The sequence below is a fragment of the Cygnus atratus genome, chromosome 16 (assembly GCF_013377495.2).
Source record: "Cygnus atratus isolate AKBS03 ecotype Queensland, Australia chromosome 16, CAtr_DNAZoo_HiC_assembly, whole genome shotgun sequence".
Classification (NCBI taxonomy): Eukaryota; Metazoa; Chordata; class Aves; order Anseriformes; family Anatidae; genus Cygnus; species Cygnus atratus.
Window position 1 is genome coordinate 10,519,734 of NC_066377.1, and position 12,533 is coordinate 10,532,266.

Below are 12,533 nucleotides of genomic sequence, written 5' to 3' on the forward strand. Positions count from 1 at the left end.
CCCAGCTGCCTTGGCTCTACCCTGGGCTCATCTGCTTCTTCATCCCTCGTTCCAGCTGCGCTGCAGGTCGTTCGGTGACGGCCATGGCCTCAGGAACAGCCCCGAGCCGTGACAGAGCCCCGTGCCGTGGCGCAGCTGGGCTCTGACCTCTGGGGGCGAGGGGGTGCGGGGTGCTGAGGGGCGCCCACGGGTGTCGGAGGGCGAGGGGCTCCTGCCGAGCCGGGCCCGTGTCGCCTGGGCCTCTCATCCTCCTATTTCGTACCCCTCGGCCGTGGGATGAGTTTGGGGCTGCCCCTCCAGGGAACTACCCGCGGGGCCCTGGCACGCACCAGGCCGCACCGCCCGGCTGCCCCCGGGGGCGGTGCCGCGGGCCGGGCCGGGCGGAGCCGAGCCGGGCAGGGCCGGGCCGGGCCGGGCCGGGCGGAGCCGCCGGAGGGCGGGGAAGGCCCCGGGGAGGGCCCCGGCCCCGGCCCGCCCCCGGCGCCGCCGCGGGAAGAGGCGGGGGCTGGCGGCAGCCGCAGCGGGAGCGGTGCTGCGAGCGGAGCCGCCGGAGCTGCTCGCCGTGAGTGAGGGGACGGGGGGGGCCCCACAGCCCCACAGCCTCCTCGCAGCCCCGCACGGCCCCTCCGTGCCCGCGGGGATCGGGCCCCCGCCTCCCCGGGCCTCTCCCCCGGCTCCCTTCGTGGCCCTGGCCCCGGCCTCCCCTCAGCCCTCGGCTGCAGCCGGGGGTCCCCCGGTGCATCTCCCCCCGCCCCCCCCCTCCGTGCCTCTCCCCTCAGCGTCCGCGGGGTGTTTTAATAAGTCCCGGGGGGGTTGGGGCTCTCAGGTAGGAGCCCCGGAGGTGTGCTTCCAGCTGGGAGCTGCGCTTCTGTTCTCTGAGGGGTCCTAGCGTTGGCTGGTGTCTCCTCACAGCTTCGTACCCCGCTGTGTTGTGCTCTGGGGCTTCTCATCCCATGGAGGTTTCTCATGGGGAAGGGCTGCTCTGACCCCAAACCCACGCTCTGCGTCTCAAACCCGTCTCCCTTCGCAGCTGAGCTTTGCAGTTGAACGCCATGAATGCCAGCGGCCCCGGCTACCCGTTAGCCTCTCTCTACGTGGGGGACCTCCACCCAGACGTGACCGAAGCCATGCTCTACGAGAAGTTCTCGCCCGCCGGGCCCATCATGTCCATCCGGGTCTGCCGGGATGTTGCCACGCGCCGATCGCTGGGCTACGCCTACATAAACTTCCAGCAGCCGGCGGATGGTGAGCCCCGTGTAGGGTGGCCCCGAGGGGCTGCCTTATGCCTTTGGGGTGGTGCAAGAGGAGTGGGGTCGGCAGTTGTCTGAGGGGATGTGTCAGCTGCTAGGGCTGCTGATATCCTGCTGAGGCTGGGTTCTGGTTGCAGTTAACCCCAGTCTGTGCTCTCTTCTCCTGTGGCTGGGTGATTGCCCATCTCAGGGACTGGGAGATGACGCAGCAGCAGGGCTTTGGGTTCCTTCAAGGGGAGAAGAAGGGAATTGCAAGAGTCTCCTCCCTCTGAGCTCATGGGGAAGGGCACTGAAACCCCTTCTGCCCTGCTTGCTCGTGCCAAGGAGAAGCGAGGTCCCCTTCCTGATGTCCCTGCTGGCAGGCAGGGCCTTCTCACCCTGCTGACTACAGCAATACAGCGCTGAATGGCAGAATTACCCACAAGGAGACTTATTTTGGAGGGAGGCAGCAGCGATGGGAAGGTGTTGGGTTAGTTGCCCTGGAGACCAGAGTCATTACCCAGTAAATGACTTGGGCATTGGCCAAACTTGAGCTTGCAGCGAAATTAATGCTCTGCTGCCAGGTGCTTCTGGAATGTGCTGAGGCCTCCTGCCTCGTTTGGTTTAACGAGGTGCCCAGCAGTGTCCCCGATTCCTGTGTCTGTCTTGCGTGCTGTAGGACGGGGAAGGAGGTCCATCTCTGTGACCGTTCTCTCTCTTTGTGCTCACCTCTTTGCCAGCTGAGCGAGCCCTGGATACCATGAACTTTGAGGTGATCAAAGGCCGTCCTATCCGTATCATGTGGTCCCAGCGAGACCCCGGGCTCAGGAAATCAGGGGTTGGAAATGTATTTATCAAGAATCTGGATGACTCCATTGATAACAAAGCCCTGTATGACACGTTCTCGGCCTTTGGGAACATCCTGTCCTGCAAGGTATGTGTCTGCGGCTGTGCTGCGGAGAAGGGGGCTTGCTGCAGAGCTTCCCCAAGTTCTCGGCAGTGCATTCCCATCAGCTGAAACTCACTTTCCTGCTTTTCTTCCTAAATTTCCTCTGAATTCCCACCCTTTGCCTGGATGGAAGCCACAAGGCCCTGTGTTTCCCGTGGGGACAGGGTGCTTTTCCTCCCTGCACCCACCCCCTCTCCTTTCCTCGTGGTCCCTGACCTGCAACCTGTGAGCACCTGAACGCTGCTCTGCCGCTGTGGGAGCGGGATGTCAGGGGAAGAGGGAGAGCCCCTGGGGAAGGAGGGTGGGCTTTCCTGAGACCTACTTGTGTGTAAGTTGGGAGAAAACTACCATCTGTGGTTTTTACTTTTTTTTTTTTTAAACTTCTCCTTGCCCTGCTGTTGTAGGTGGTCTGTGATGAAAACGGATCCCGTGGCTATGGCTTTGTTCATTTTGAGACTCAGGAGGCAGCAACTCGGGCCATCGAGACCATGAACGGGATGCTGCTCAACGACCGCAAGGTGTAAGTGTGGGAGGAGGAGCGTCCCTGGGCCTGCCGTGGCACTCCTCCCTCAGCTTGGTGCGTGCTTGCGAGCAAACACGTGCCCTGCTCAGGCTGCTGACTCCTGTCCTCGGTGTCTCCTCTCTTCCCTTCCTGGTTAAGCGCTACAGCTCTGCTTTCCGGAGCTGTGAGTCATTTGTGGTCCATGCTGATGGAAGTGTGATCGTGGTTTTGAGTTGTTCCTGGTGGTGGGGAAGGAGCCTGACCCAGGGCTGTGTTTTACTGCTGAGGCAGTGTAATGAATGCCCGCCAAGCAGGGCTGGTCCTCGATCGCTGCTATCAGGGGTCAGATAATCTGGGGCAGGAAGAGGTCTGGTTGTTCTCCAGCCCTCTGCTGACATTGCATCATCTCAGATGTTGTGGGCTGCTTCCGTACATCCCTTTTTTGTGGAGGCAAGCAGCTCCCTGAAGGGCTTGGTGATAACTTCAGAGAAAGAGCTGAAACGTGGTGGCATTTTTTTTTTTTTTTTGAGTGATACCCCTGGCTGTGCCCAGGACGGAGCTGCAGCCTGTATCAGTGCTCACCCTGCTTCAGTGGGGTCTGGAGGTGCTGGGTGTGAAACACTTGGTGGCTTATGGTGACCCAGGTGGTGCCTGAAGCGCAAGGGTCTCTCCTGGCCCCTACCAAGACAGATGCCTCTCTCTTCCCTCTACGGAGGACATGGGGAGTTCATGGGCCTCTGCTTGCTTCCTGCAGGTTTGTTGGCCACTTCAAATCCCGCAAAGAGCGCGATGCAGAGTTTGGGGCTAGGGCAACGGAGTTCACCAACGTCTACATCAAGAACTTTGGGGATGACATGGATGATGACAGACTGCGGGAAATATTCTCCAAGTTTGGTGAGTGTGGTTGTTGAAGCCAAATATCCTAATGTCTGGTAAACTGGAGCTGGGGCAACTGCAAAGAAGATGGGGAGAATGCTTGGCTGGAATACAGAGCCCTTATCTTGATGTGATCTGCTTTGCTTAAACACCATGTGGCCACAGGACTGCAGTGACTTAAGTTGTCAGGATGTCATGTGCACTTTCCTGTAATGATAGAGGATACTATTAGGTGTTCTCTTTTTTTTTTGGAGCCACTTCCTTCCCAATAAAAGTTTCGTGGGTTTGCAGGTTTTGATTTTTGTTTTTGAAACTGTCTTGAAAACAGCATACTGGTTATAGGAGCCACGAAAATAAGAGATGTTAAGTCTCTTTTAAAGCAAAAGTGGCTTTCCCAGTTCAGCCTGCTACTGGAGGATGCCTCTTGCACCAGGGCTTAGTACAGTCCGTGCGTTAGCACAGCAGTGTCCCATGTGTGCGTTCATATATGAAGGGAGATGAGAACTTCTGGCCATAGGGCCCAAAAAGCCAGTGGCAATGTGAGCAGCACCCTGGGTGGGAGGGATTGTGCTGTCCACCCCGCAGCCTCCATTTCCCGTGTGGCAGCAGGGATCCAGCAGCTCCTCCTGCCACTCGACTGATCTCCTCACTGCACCGGTGCCTCGTGGTGGCTTTGCCTGCTCCTGTGCCCTGGGTGGGCACCCTTTTATAGAACAATCTCTCCTTCCCTCTTGCAGGAAAGACTCTGAGCGTCAAAGTCATGATGGACAGCTCTGGCCGCTCGAAGGGCTTTGGGTTTGTGAACTTCGAGAAGCACGAAGAAGCCCAGAAGGCAAGCCACAAATCGCTGGGGCGAGGCAGTGGCAGCTCGGCTGCCTGTCGGCTGTCCCAGCCGGTCACCTGCCGGGACCTCCCCTGTCCTCGGGTGGGGATCTGCTGGTCTGGGTGCCAGCGTGGGTGCCTGGATGGGCAGCACCCGCGAGGGCCAGCCCTTGGTGGGGGCTCTGTGAGAGCAAAGCCCCTGCCCTGCGCTCGCCTGGGGAGGTCTCTGCTCGTGGTGGGGCTGGGCTGGGGTCTGCGCTGCTCAGAGCCGTGCTTTCTGCTGGCAGGCCGTGGCCGACATGAACGGGAAGGAGATCAACGGGCGGGTGGTGTACGTGGGCCGGGCACAGAAGCGGCTGGAGCGGCAGAGCGAGCTGAAACGGAAATTTGAGCAGATCAAGCAGGAGCGAGTGAGCAGGTACCAGGTAAGAGAGGAGTGGGACGCTGCGTCCTGAGGACCCACACCATGGATGCGTCCTTTTCGATGCAAGTACCCACGCAGGGCTCTGGTCACTATCCTTAATGTCCAGGGAAGCAGTATCAGCAAAGAGGAGAGAGATCTAAATGCAGGGTAGTGTTGACGGGTGAACAAACAGGCCTGCTTTTTTCCAGAAATAAAATATTAGTCTGGAAATTAGGAGGTTTCCTGAGCTCTTGGAGCAACTTCATAGCAGTGACCCGAGCCCCGCTTTGCTCAGGGCATCTCCCCTGCGGGCACAGCACACGTACAGCCCTGGCTCCTCTTCAAGTCACTGATCTCACTGGAGTATTTTTGGGTTGTCCCACCTCTTGGCTAAGCTGCTGACAAAACGTCAGCTATAAAAGCTGCTGTAAATCTTGGGAGCCCGCTGTACTTTCTGGAGGAGGCCAAGCTGCTTTTCTGCCCGTTTGCAGGGGGTCAACCTGTATGTGAAGAACCTGGACGATGGGATAGACGACGAGCGGCTGAGGAAGGAGTTCTCTCCCTACGGCACCATCACCAGCGCGAAGGTGAGGGGCCAGGGCTGGGCTGGCCGGCACGTTCAGCCCTTGGAAAGGGGTCAGGACAGTCGTCCTGTTGAGCTAGAGCTCCCTGCTGCTGGCTTGTATCTCAAGGCAAGCGTGAAGGATGTGTCACTTGTGTCCAACACTTACTGATTCAGCAAGTACTTCGTAACCTTGCTGAGTTATCCCAGCCCTGCTAAGCGCAGGATGTGGCACTTGAAAAGAGGATCCTTCTCAGTACCGCACGGTTGCTCACGTGGTTCTGCACTGACGTGACAGCATGCAACCCTCACTTGCTCACGAGCAAGCAGCAGATGCCAGAGCGTCTCTGGGTCCTGCAGGGCTTGGCACAGACCCTGTGGAGGGTCACAGGTCGCAGGTCTTGGGCTGGCCCAGACTGACCTTGGTGTTTAGCGAACCTTTGGGTTTCATCCCATTGTGTCCTCCCCTCCCCTGGGGTAATCTACCCTTGTGAGCCCAGCCCAGCCATGGGAGCACCCCGTGCCGACCCGTCCCGCCTGGGGTGTGGGTGCTGGGGGGGGCCCCACGGGGTGCTTCGCGGGTGGCCGTGCTGATGTGTGGACTTAGCTGTGTTGTTCTAATCCAATTTTAGGTGATGACAGAGGGTGGCCACAGCAAAGGGTTTGGCTTTGTATGTTTTTCCTCCCCAGAAGAGGCTACCAAGGCCGTGACCGAAATGAACGGGCGGATCGTCAGCACTAAGCCTCTCTACGTCGCCCTCGCCCAAAGGAAAGAGGAGCGGAAAGCAATTCTCACCAACCAGTACATGCAGCGATTAGCTACCATGAGGGCCCTGCCCGGCCCCCTCCTTGGCTCCTTCCAGCCCCCCCCGGGGTACTTCCTACCCCCCATCCCTCAGGTGAGTCCCTGCTCCCGTCCTGCGGTGACAGCCTTGCCTGGGGACCCGAATTTGCTGTGTGCTGGGGGAGGTGGGCAGTCAGGTCCAGGAGCACGTCTCCGTTTTGTGCAGAGCTGTGTGTGTGCCGGCTGCTGGTGGTGCCCAGCTGCCGAGTCAGCGGCAGGGCTTGTGGAAAGGCTGGCTTGAGGTGCTCCAGCTATGGGCTGGGTATTTGGTGGATCACCAAGGAGAAGTTTGGTGTGAAGGTTCAAGCGTGGGGAAAGAGCCCAGTAATGAAATGAGGGGAGGGAGAAGGGTTAGAGGCGTGCAAAAGCCTGTGGGGAGGAGATAAGTGGATGTGCTGGAGGAAACGCAGTTGTCAGGACTGGAAGCAGATCTTTAAGATCTTTAAAAAAGCTTTGGCATGCTGCAGAGCGTGGTTTTGGCTCACCTGTCTGTGGTGGCTGCTGAGATGCTGCTCTGTGCTGATCTGACGTGGCTCAGCTCCCGGGTCACCTTGGATATAACGTGTTCTCCCTCCGTAGCCACAAACCAGAGCTACTTTCTACAGCCCTAGCCCAGTTGTCCCCGTCCGCCCCGCCACTCGCTGGAGTGCGCAGCCCTCCCGGCCTCCCCGTGAGTGCGTCCGTCTGTCCCCACGGGTGCTCAGGGCCAGCTGGGCCGCGCTGGGGACCGAGGGCTCTCTAAAAACACCACAAAATGTAAAACGTGCAGCCACGGGAAGTCAGTGCTTGGGAAAGCAGGCGGTACCTTGGTGCGGGGCTCACTGGTGACAGGCACTGGGGCTCGGGTTGCCCATGGAGGCTTTTCCCAGCCACGGCCCCTTCCCAGCATCTCTTCCACACTTATTTCTACCCGGCAGCCTCGCTAATTGTGCTCCATCTCTCCAGCAGCGTATCCTTCAGCCACCCCCATCCTGAGAGCTGCCGTGCAGCCCCGGCGCCTGCTGTCCAACATCAGCACCATGAGACAGGCGTCCACCCAAGTGCCTCGCGTGCCCCCCCAGGCCCAGAGAGTGGGTGAGCGCAGGGGGACCCGGCTCAGGCCCCGCCGTGCTGGGTGTGCAGGGATAGTGTGACTGCTCGTGGGGGAGTTTGGGTGGTGCTGGGGCTGGAGCAGTGTCCCCAGTAAATTCTGGGGAATGCTGTGGTCGTTCAGGTAAAGGGGTAGGTCTGTGACACCAGACTGGTTGTGTTGGGCGCTGCTCTTTAAAGATGGTGATACAGCCATGGCTCAGTGCTCAGAGGTTCTCACCTGCTGCCGAGGCTGACTCCAGAAAAACCCGCTCGTGTCAGGGCTGCTTGGAGCTGGGGCCTGACAAGGGGGTCTCTAGGGGGGTGAGATGTGGGTGCCTTGGCCAGCTCCTGCCCTCTGCCCAGACCAGTGGGCGGGAGGGCAGCGCCCATCCTGGGGATGCTGCCTTTGTCTTGGGGGCTGTTTGAGCCCGTGGGCTCAAACGGGTTTGAAACCCGTTCAGCTGGGTTTGGGTGTGTTTTTAACCGTCTCTTCCCTCCCTCTTGCAGCCAACATAGGGACGCAGACGGTCAGCGCCCGGGTGCCCTCCTCGCCCACCCTGCCGCGGGGCGCCCCGCAGTACAAGTACTCGCCGGCCGTGAGGAACATCCAGCCGCTGGGCAGCGTGCCGCCCGGGGCCCCGCAGGTAGCGCCCGCCTGCGCCGTGGGTGTGCTCCTTGTGGGATCCCCGCGGCTCTGGTTATAACTGGTGCGATGGGTTCCTTTCCTGGGGCTGCAGATCTGGGTCCTGCAGCAATGCGGAGGCGATGCCTGGCTCTGGTTTTCCTAAAAGCTGGCATTGGGGTACGAGTAGGCAGTGCCAGAGCTTGCAGCAGCAGCTCTGAAGGGTGAAACTCCCCGCTGCACCCAGGGACCAGCACCGTTGCTGCACACTGGTGAACTTGTGCATTGCTTCCAGCCTGATCGCTGCTCTCTGCGTTGCTTTATCCAGGTGGGAGAACCCGCTGTGCATGTCCAGGGGCAGGAGCCGCTGACAGCATCCATGCTTGCAGCAGCCCCTCCTCAGGAGCAGAAGCAAATGATAGGTGGGTGTCCCTGCTGCCGGAGGAGGTCCTGCTGCCTGACCACGGGGCTGCGTGCACAGGCAGGCAGACTTAAATGCACCAGGGAAAACTTAGCTGCAAGGAGAATGCCCTTGTTGGATTGCTCTGATAATATGCTGCTTTTAAAAAAAAAAAAAAAAAGGGAAGGATATGGCAGAGCTCCATGGTGCCTGTGCTGCCCAACTCCTGCAGCTGGTGCCTGCTTCACCTGGCAGCTTCCCTCCGTGTGCCGAAACCCTCCCTGCCTAAGGGAGGGTTGGGAGCAGAGTAGTTTGGGTAGGGGAGAGGGGAGCACAGAGCTGGGAGGGCAGGGGGGCTTGCACGGGGTTTGAAACCACCGGAGGTCTTGTATAGTGCTCACTGATGTCCTCCCCGGTGCTTGGAGCAGGTGAGCGCCTCTACCCTCTGATCCACGCGATGCACGCCTCGCTGGCTGGCAAGATCACGGGGATGCTGCTGGAGATCGACAACTCGGAGCTGCTGCTCCTCCTGGAGTCCCCCGACTCCCTGCACTCCAAGGTAGGGGGCACTCGGTGCCCAAGCACATCACGTCCCGAGGGCAACGTATGTGCTGCTGCAAACACTAAATGAGGGAAGGTGGCTGTGGCCCAGAAGATGGGTCAAGGACTTGATATCCATAGAAAGATAAAGTAGCTGCCTCTGTACAGTGAAAGACAGACAGACAGGGCCCCAGGCTGATCACGTCTGCCTGCTTTCAGCAAGAAGAGCTCAGAGCAGCTCTGTAAGCACGGCCAAGCCCTAGGGGTGGTTTGGAGGTGGATAGGAAGCGAGAAGGGGAGAAGGCAGGGTGAGCATTGCTCCCCAGAATGAAATAGGGAAACGGTTTTCACTTAGTTCTGTTTTTAATCCCGGTGAATGTTTAGCTTCCGGTTCCCATTAAAACAGTCACAAGGAATTAACTGCATTGCCTTGTTGCTGCTCGGAGGCAGGATTCACTTTCAGCGTTCTGCTGGCACTTCCAGAGGAGCCTAGGCTCTGCTGGGTGCTGCTGGGCAGCTTCGCCTATGGAGAAGCTTGAGTTCACTCTGGCCTTCTGTGACTCCTGCAGAAAAGGAGAAATGCCCCAGCCCTTCCTTAGGGAGGAGGCAGAAGATGTCCGTGGGCTGATCCACGTTCTAGCAGAAGCAACAGCCTTAGATTTATTATTGTTGTTTTTACTTACCCCTTACCCCCGAGAAGTGGGGCTTGTGCGGGGGCTGCACTGAGACCTGGAGCACTGCAGTTCTCGTGCAGTGTGATCCTGTGTCAAAGCAGCTCCTCTCTTCCCCAACTTGTGCTCTCTGCACAGATCGAGGAAGCTGTGGCTGTTCTCCAGGCGCACCAGGCCACCGAGACGTCGCACAAGGGCAGCGCGGCGGCGTTCCTGCAGTGAGCCCAGGTAGGTGCGGGGGTGGCTGCGGGAGCTGGCGTGCGCTCGGGGTCTGTGGCTTATGACTGAAGCTGGGGATTGGGTTTCTTGTGCAGACCAAGTGAGGCTGTATATACTGTAATACTCCACTTTAAATCATGCGATTCATCCTCCATTTTCCAGACTTAATTGTACTGCAACAACATAGTTCTGTGTGGTCCTTTCCTTGCCCCCTTCCCCTTGTGTTCATGAGGGCAACACCTGTGCTGCCAGGAAGGAACAGAGGGAAGGACCTCGCTTTTCTGCCCTCCTTGGGGGGACTGGCACAACCTCTCCTAGGACTTCCCTGCTGGTGCTGCAGAACCTTGTCAGCAGATACGCTTAAAAAATGTTGGTGCTCCTGCATGGGATAGATCAGGAGAGCCAGCCCTGCTGCTGAGCGTGGGACAGACTCATCAGCAAGCAATTCCCCCTTTGAAGGTGATAACTTCTTTGACTTGTGATCACAAGGAAACGCCGAATTAATCCAAGTTCAGAGATGACCTGTGAATTCTTGTCTGGATCAAATTGTTCTTCTAGCAGCTGAAAATTACATATGTGCGTTCTTTGTGTTTTTTCTAACTAGGATTGGGAGCAAGTCCTGACAACATTGCCTTGGCAGAACAACAGCAGCCACCCCGCCGTGCTTCTGGAATTATGACTGTATAGCGACACTGGTCTGCCTTCAATGCCCCATCCTGTTTTCTTGTGCGTATTGTAAACCCTGCTGCTTCCTCCCTGCACCTGTATAAAAATTCCAAAGTTAATTCTCTTCTCTTCTGAAAGTGTCTTGTGAGATGTAGTGTGGAACCCAGCCCAGTTCGGTTGCCCAGGAAATGACAAGTGCAGATGAATCATCCTTTTAGTGAATTGATTGGGTTCTGTAGTTTTACTTGTTCCTGTAGCTGACACTAATAAAGAACTGATGCTTCCACTCCCCAAAGCATGGGTTAGTTTCCTTTGCAGAAGGGCAGCAAATGCTGTGTCTGTTTCATGCAGGTGGAGGGACAGACTCAAGCCAAGCTGTTGTAATTAGTGCTTGAAGCTCGTGGTGTTGGCAGGGTGGCAGTCCCCAGAGCTGGCTCAGGGTCAGGAACTGCTGTATAGGATTAAACGAACAAATTGCTGACCGACAGCTCTCCTGATCCTTCCACTCTCAAAGGGTGACTTTGAGCAAATTTCACAGCATCCACTTCCATTCTTATCCTTTCTAGCTAGCCCTTTTAATTTTCTTTTAAAAGGCTTCATCCTCTTGCGGTTTTTCCTTTGTAACAGAGCTTGTATGCCTGCAGAGTACTGGGACTGAGTACCTTCTGGTCATCATACTGCGTGGCTCTGGTGCGCAAGACCCAGCTTGAGATACTGTGACCAAAATCTGTAAATCAGAACTTGCTTCTCCCATGGGTTTTTCTGACCAATTTCAAGGACCGAAAACACTGATAATTGCACCCTGGCTCAGTGGGATGCTCTGCTCATGGGCATCAAGGCCTGTTATTGCTGTTTTCTGTGCTCTCAGCCTCTCCTGGAGCATGCTGCAGTTGCTATAGTCATCCGGGCCTTAATGCTTTGCTCTTCCTATTTAGGAATGGAATTCCATTCCCTGGAGGCTCCTTGGTGCTGTCAATGTATTGACCTTATTTGACTGCTTTTCCTAGTCTATAGGAGCACACCTCCATCAGCACAAGCTACCTGCTTTCTATCCAGCGTGTGTGCTGGTGCTGCTCTCTTGGGCTTGCTTCTGTGCTGTATCATACCCTGACTTCAGCTCGTTGCTGATTCATCCCTCCTACCTCTTGTTTTCCTTCCAGCATTTTAATAGCACTTACATATTTGCTCTTCCATGGTATATGTTCTGCTCAGCTGGGATTCTTTCCTGGGGCTTTTCTTCATTCCTGCTCTGATCTCCTTAAGTATTTCTTTTTGTTACAGAGGATGCCCCCCAGCCTGAACTGTATACTACTTAAACATCTCACTGATAAGTCTACAAAGGACTAAATCTATTTGATGCACAGGAGGAAAAAAATGCAAGTTGCGTATCAGTTATGCATATAAGGAGCTGGGACAGAATTGTACAAGTAAAATTAATTCTGTTGTTGCCTAATTTGAGTCTGAAATGGTTGTTCAGGTGCAACGGATCAGTTGAGATGTGCCTGTGCCACCACTGACAGTGCTGGATGCCTTGGCTCAGGAAGACAGCTGTAAAGCTAGAGGGAATTCAGAGTGGGGGGCGCAGGAAGAGGCAGAGTATGGAACAGCCTAAGAAAGGATATGATCAAAAAACAGGGTTTTTTTAAGTGGAAAGGTAAACTTGCCACTTGGATCCCTGTGTAGTGAGACAAGGACAATACCGGAAAGTTTTCAGAGTAGTTCTCTGAGCTCCTCCGGGGAGTCTGAAGCTTTAGCAAGTTGAGGCAGGAGCAACAATGCACACGTGAGTCCAGCTTGGAATAGTTGCTGTGCCTTCTGAAAAGGGCGGATGGAGGCATGCCTCTATGACAGGCACTCTCCAGCTGCCCGTGTGGATAGCAGTACCTTCGTGTGCCTGGGGAGCAGCGTGTGCAGATAGCAGCACCCTTCCTGGAACAGAAGGGGACACAGGCAGAAGTGACCCTGGGCTTGAAGCATGGTGTCTTGTAGCTGTGCTTGATCTGTGTCTATCTGGTGGCATTGCACTTCAGTGGGGAAAGCCTTAGATAAGGTAGAGGGGGGGAAAAAAAAGCTTTCTGTGCTTAGAGGGGGGAGAGAGAGTGATTGCTGCTGCTTGGACCTACTGTAATGAAGTGTAGTTGAACAGGGCAGGTATCT

The 12,533-nt window shown here is 56.6% G+C and overlaps 1 protein-coding gene across 5 annotated transcripts; it reads left to right on the forward strand.

The window, feature by feature from the left end:
* Nucleotides 1-487: 487 nt before the first annotated feature.
* On the forward strand, nucleotides 488-11,664 carry PABPC1L (poly(A) binding protein cytoplasmic 1 like). 5 transcript variants are annotated; one of them, XM_035548497.2, is made up of 16 exons: nucleotides 488-562; nucleotides 1,031-1,245; nucleotides 1,970-2,163; nucleotides 2,583-2,698; nucleotides 3,435-3,574; nucleotides 4,294-4,388; nucleotides 4,666-4,803; nucleotides 5,273-5,368; nucleotides 5,976-6,242; nucleotides 6,767-6,857; nucleotides 7,136-7,261; nucleotides 7,766-7,902; nucleotides 8,209-8,302; nucleotides 8,709-8,839; nucleotides 9,630-9,719; nucleotides 10,315-11,664. In XM_035548497.2, exons 2-15 carry the CDS (start codon nucleotides 1,053-1,055, stop codon nucleotides 9,711-9,713), a joined length of 1,902 nt encoding a protein of 633 aa, XP_035404390.1. In that variant the 5' UTR covers nucleotides 488-562; nucleotides 1,031-1,052; the 3' UTR covers nucleotides 9,714-9,719; nucleotides 10,315-11,664. The 5 variants fall into 5 exon arrangements, 2 of the variants coding, with proteins under 2 accessions (XP_035404390.1, XP_050569941.1); XR_004778905.2 differs by lacking the exons at nucleotides 6,767-6,857; nucleotides 8,209-8,302; nucleotides 8,709-8,839; nucleotides 9,630-9,719; nucleotides 10,315-11,664 and having other exon boundaries at nucleotides 7,133-7,261; nucleotides 7,766-7,901; XR_007708911.1 differs by lacking the exons at nucleotides 6,767-6,857; nucleotides 8,209-8,302; nucleotides 8,709-8,839; nucleotides 9,630-9,719; nucleotides 10,315-11,664 and having other exon boundaries at nucleotides 7,766-7,901.
* The last annotated feature ends 869 nt before the right edge of the window (nucleotides 11,665-12,533 follow it).

Excerpts from the sequence above, each read along its gene's own strand:
- PABPC1L (XM_035548497.2), top strand. The coding sequence starts at position 1,053 with ATGAATGCCAGCGGCCCCGGCTACCCGTTAGCCTCTCTCTACGTGGGG. Across the intron at positions 1,246-1,969 it reads CTTCCAGCAGCCGGCGGATG|CTGAGCGAGCCCTGGATACC; the intron begins GTGAGCCCCGTG and ends CCTCTTTGCCAG. Across the intron at positions 8,303-8,708 it reads GGAGCAGAAGCAAATGATAG|GTGAGCGCCTCTACCCTCTG; the intron begins GTGGGTGTCCCT and ends TGCTTGGAGCAG.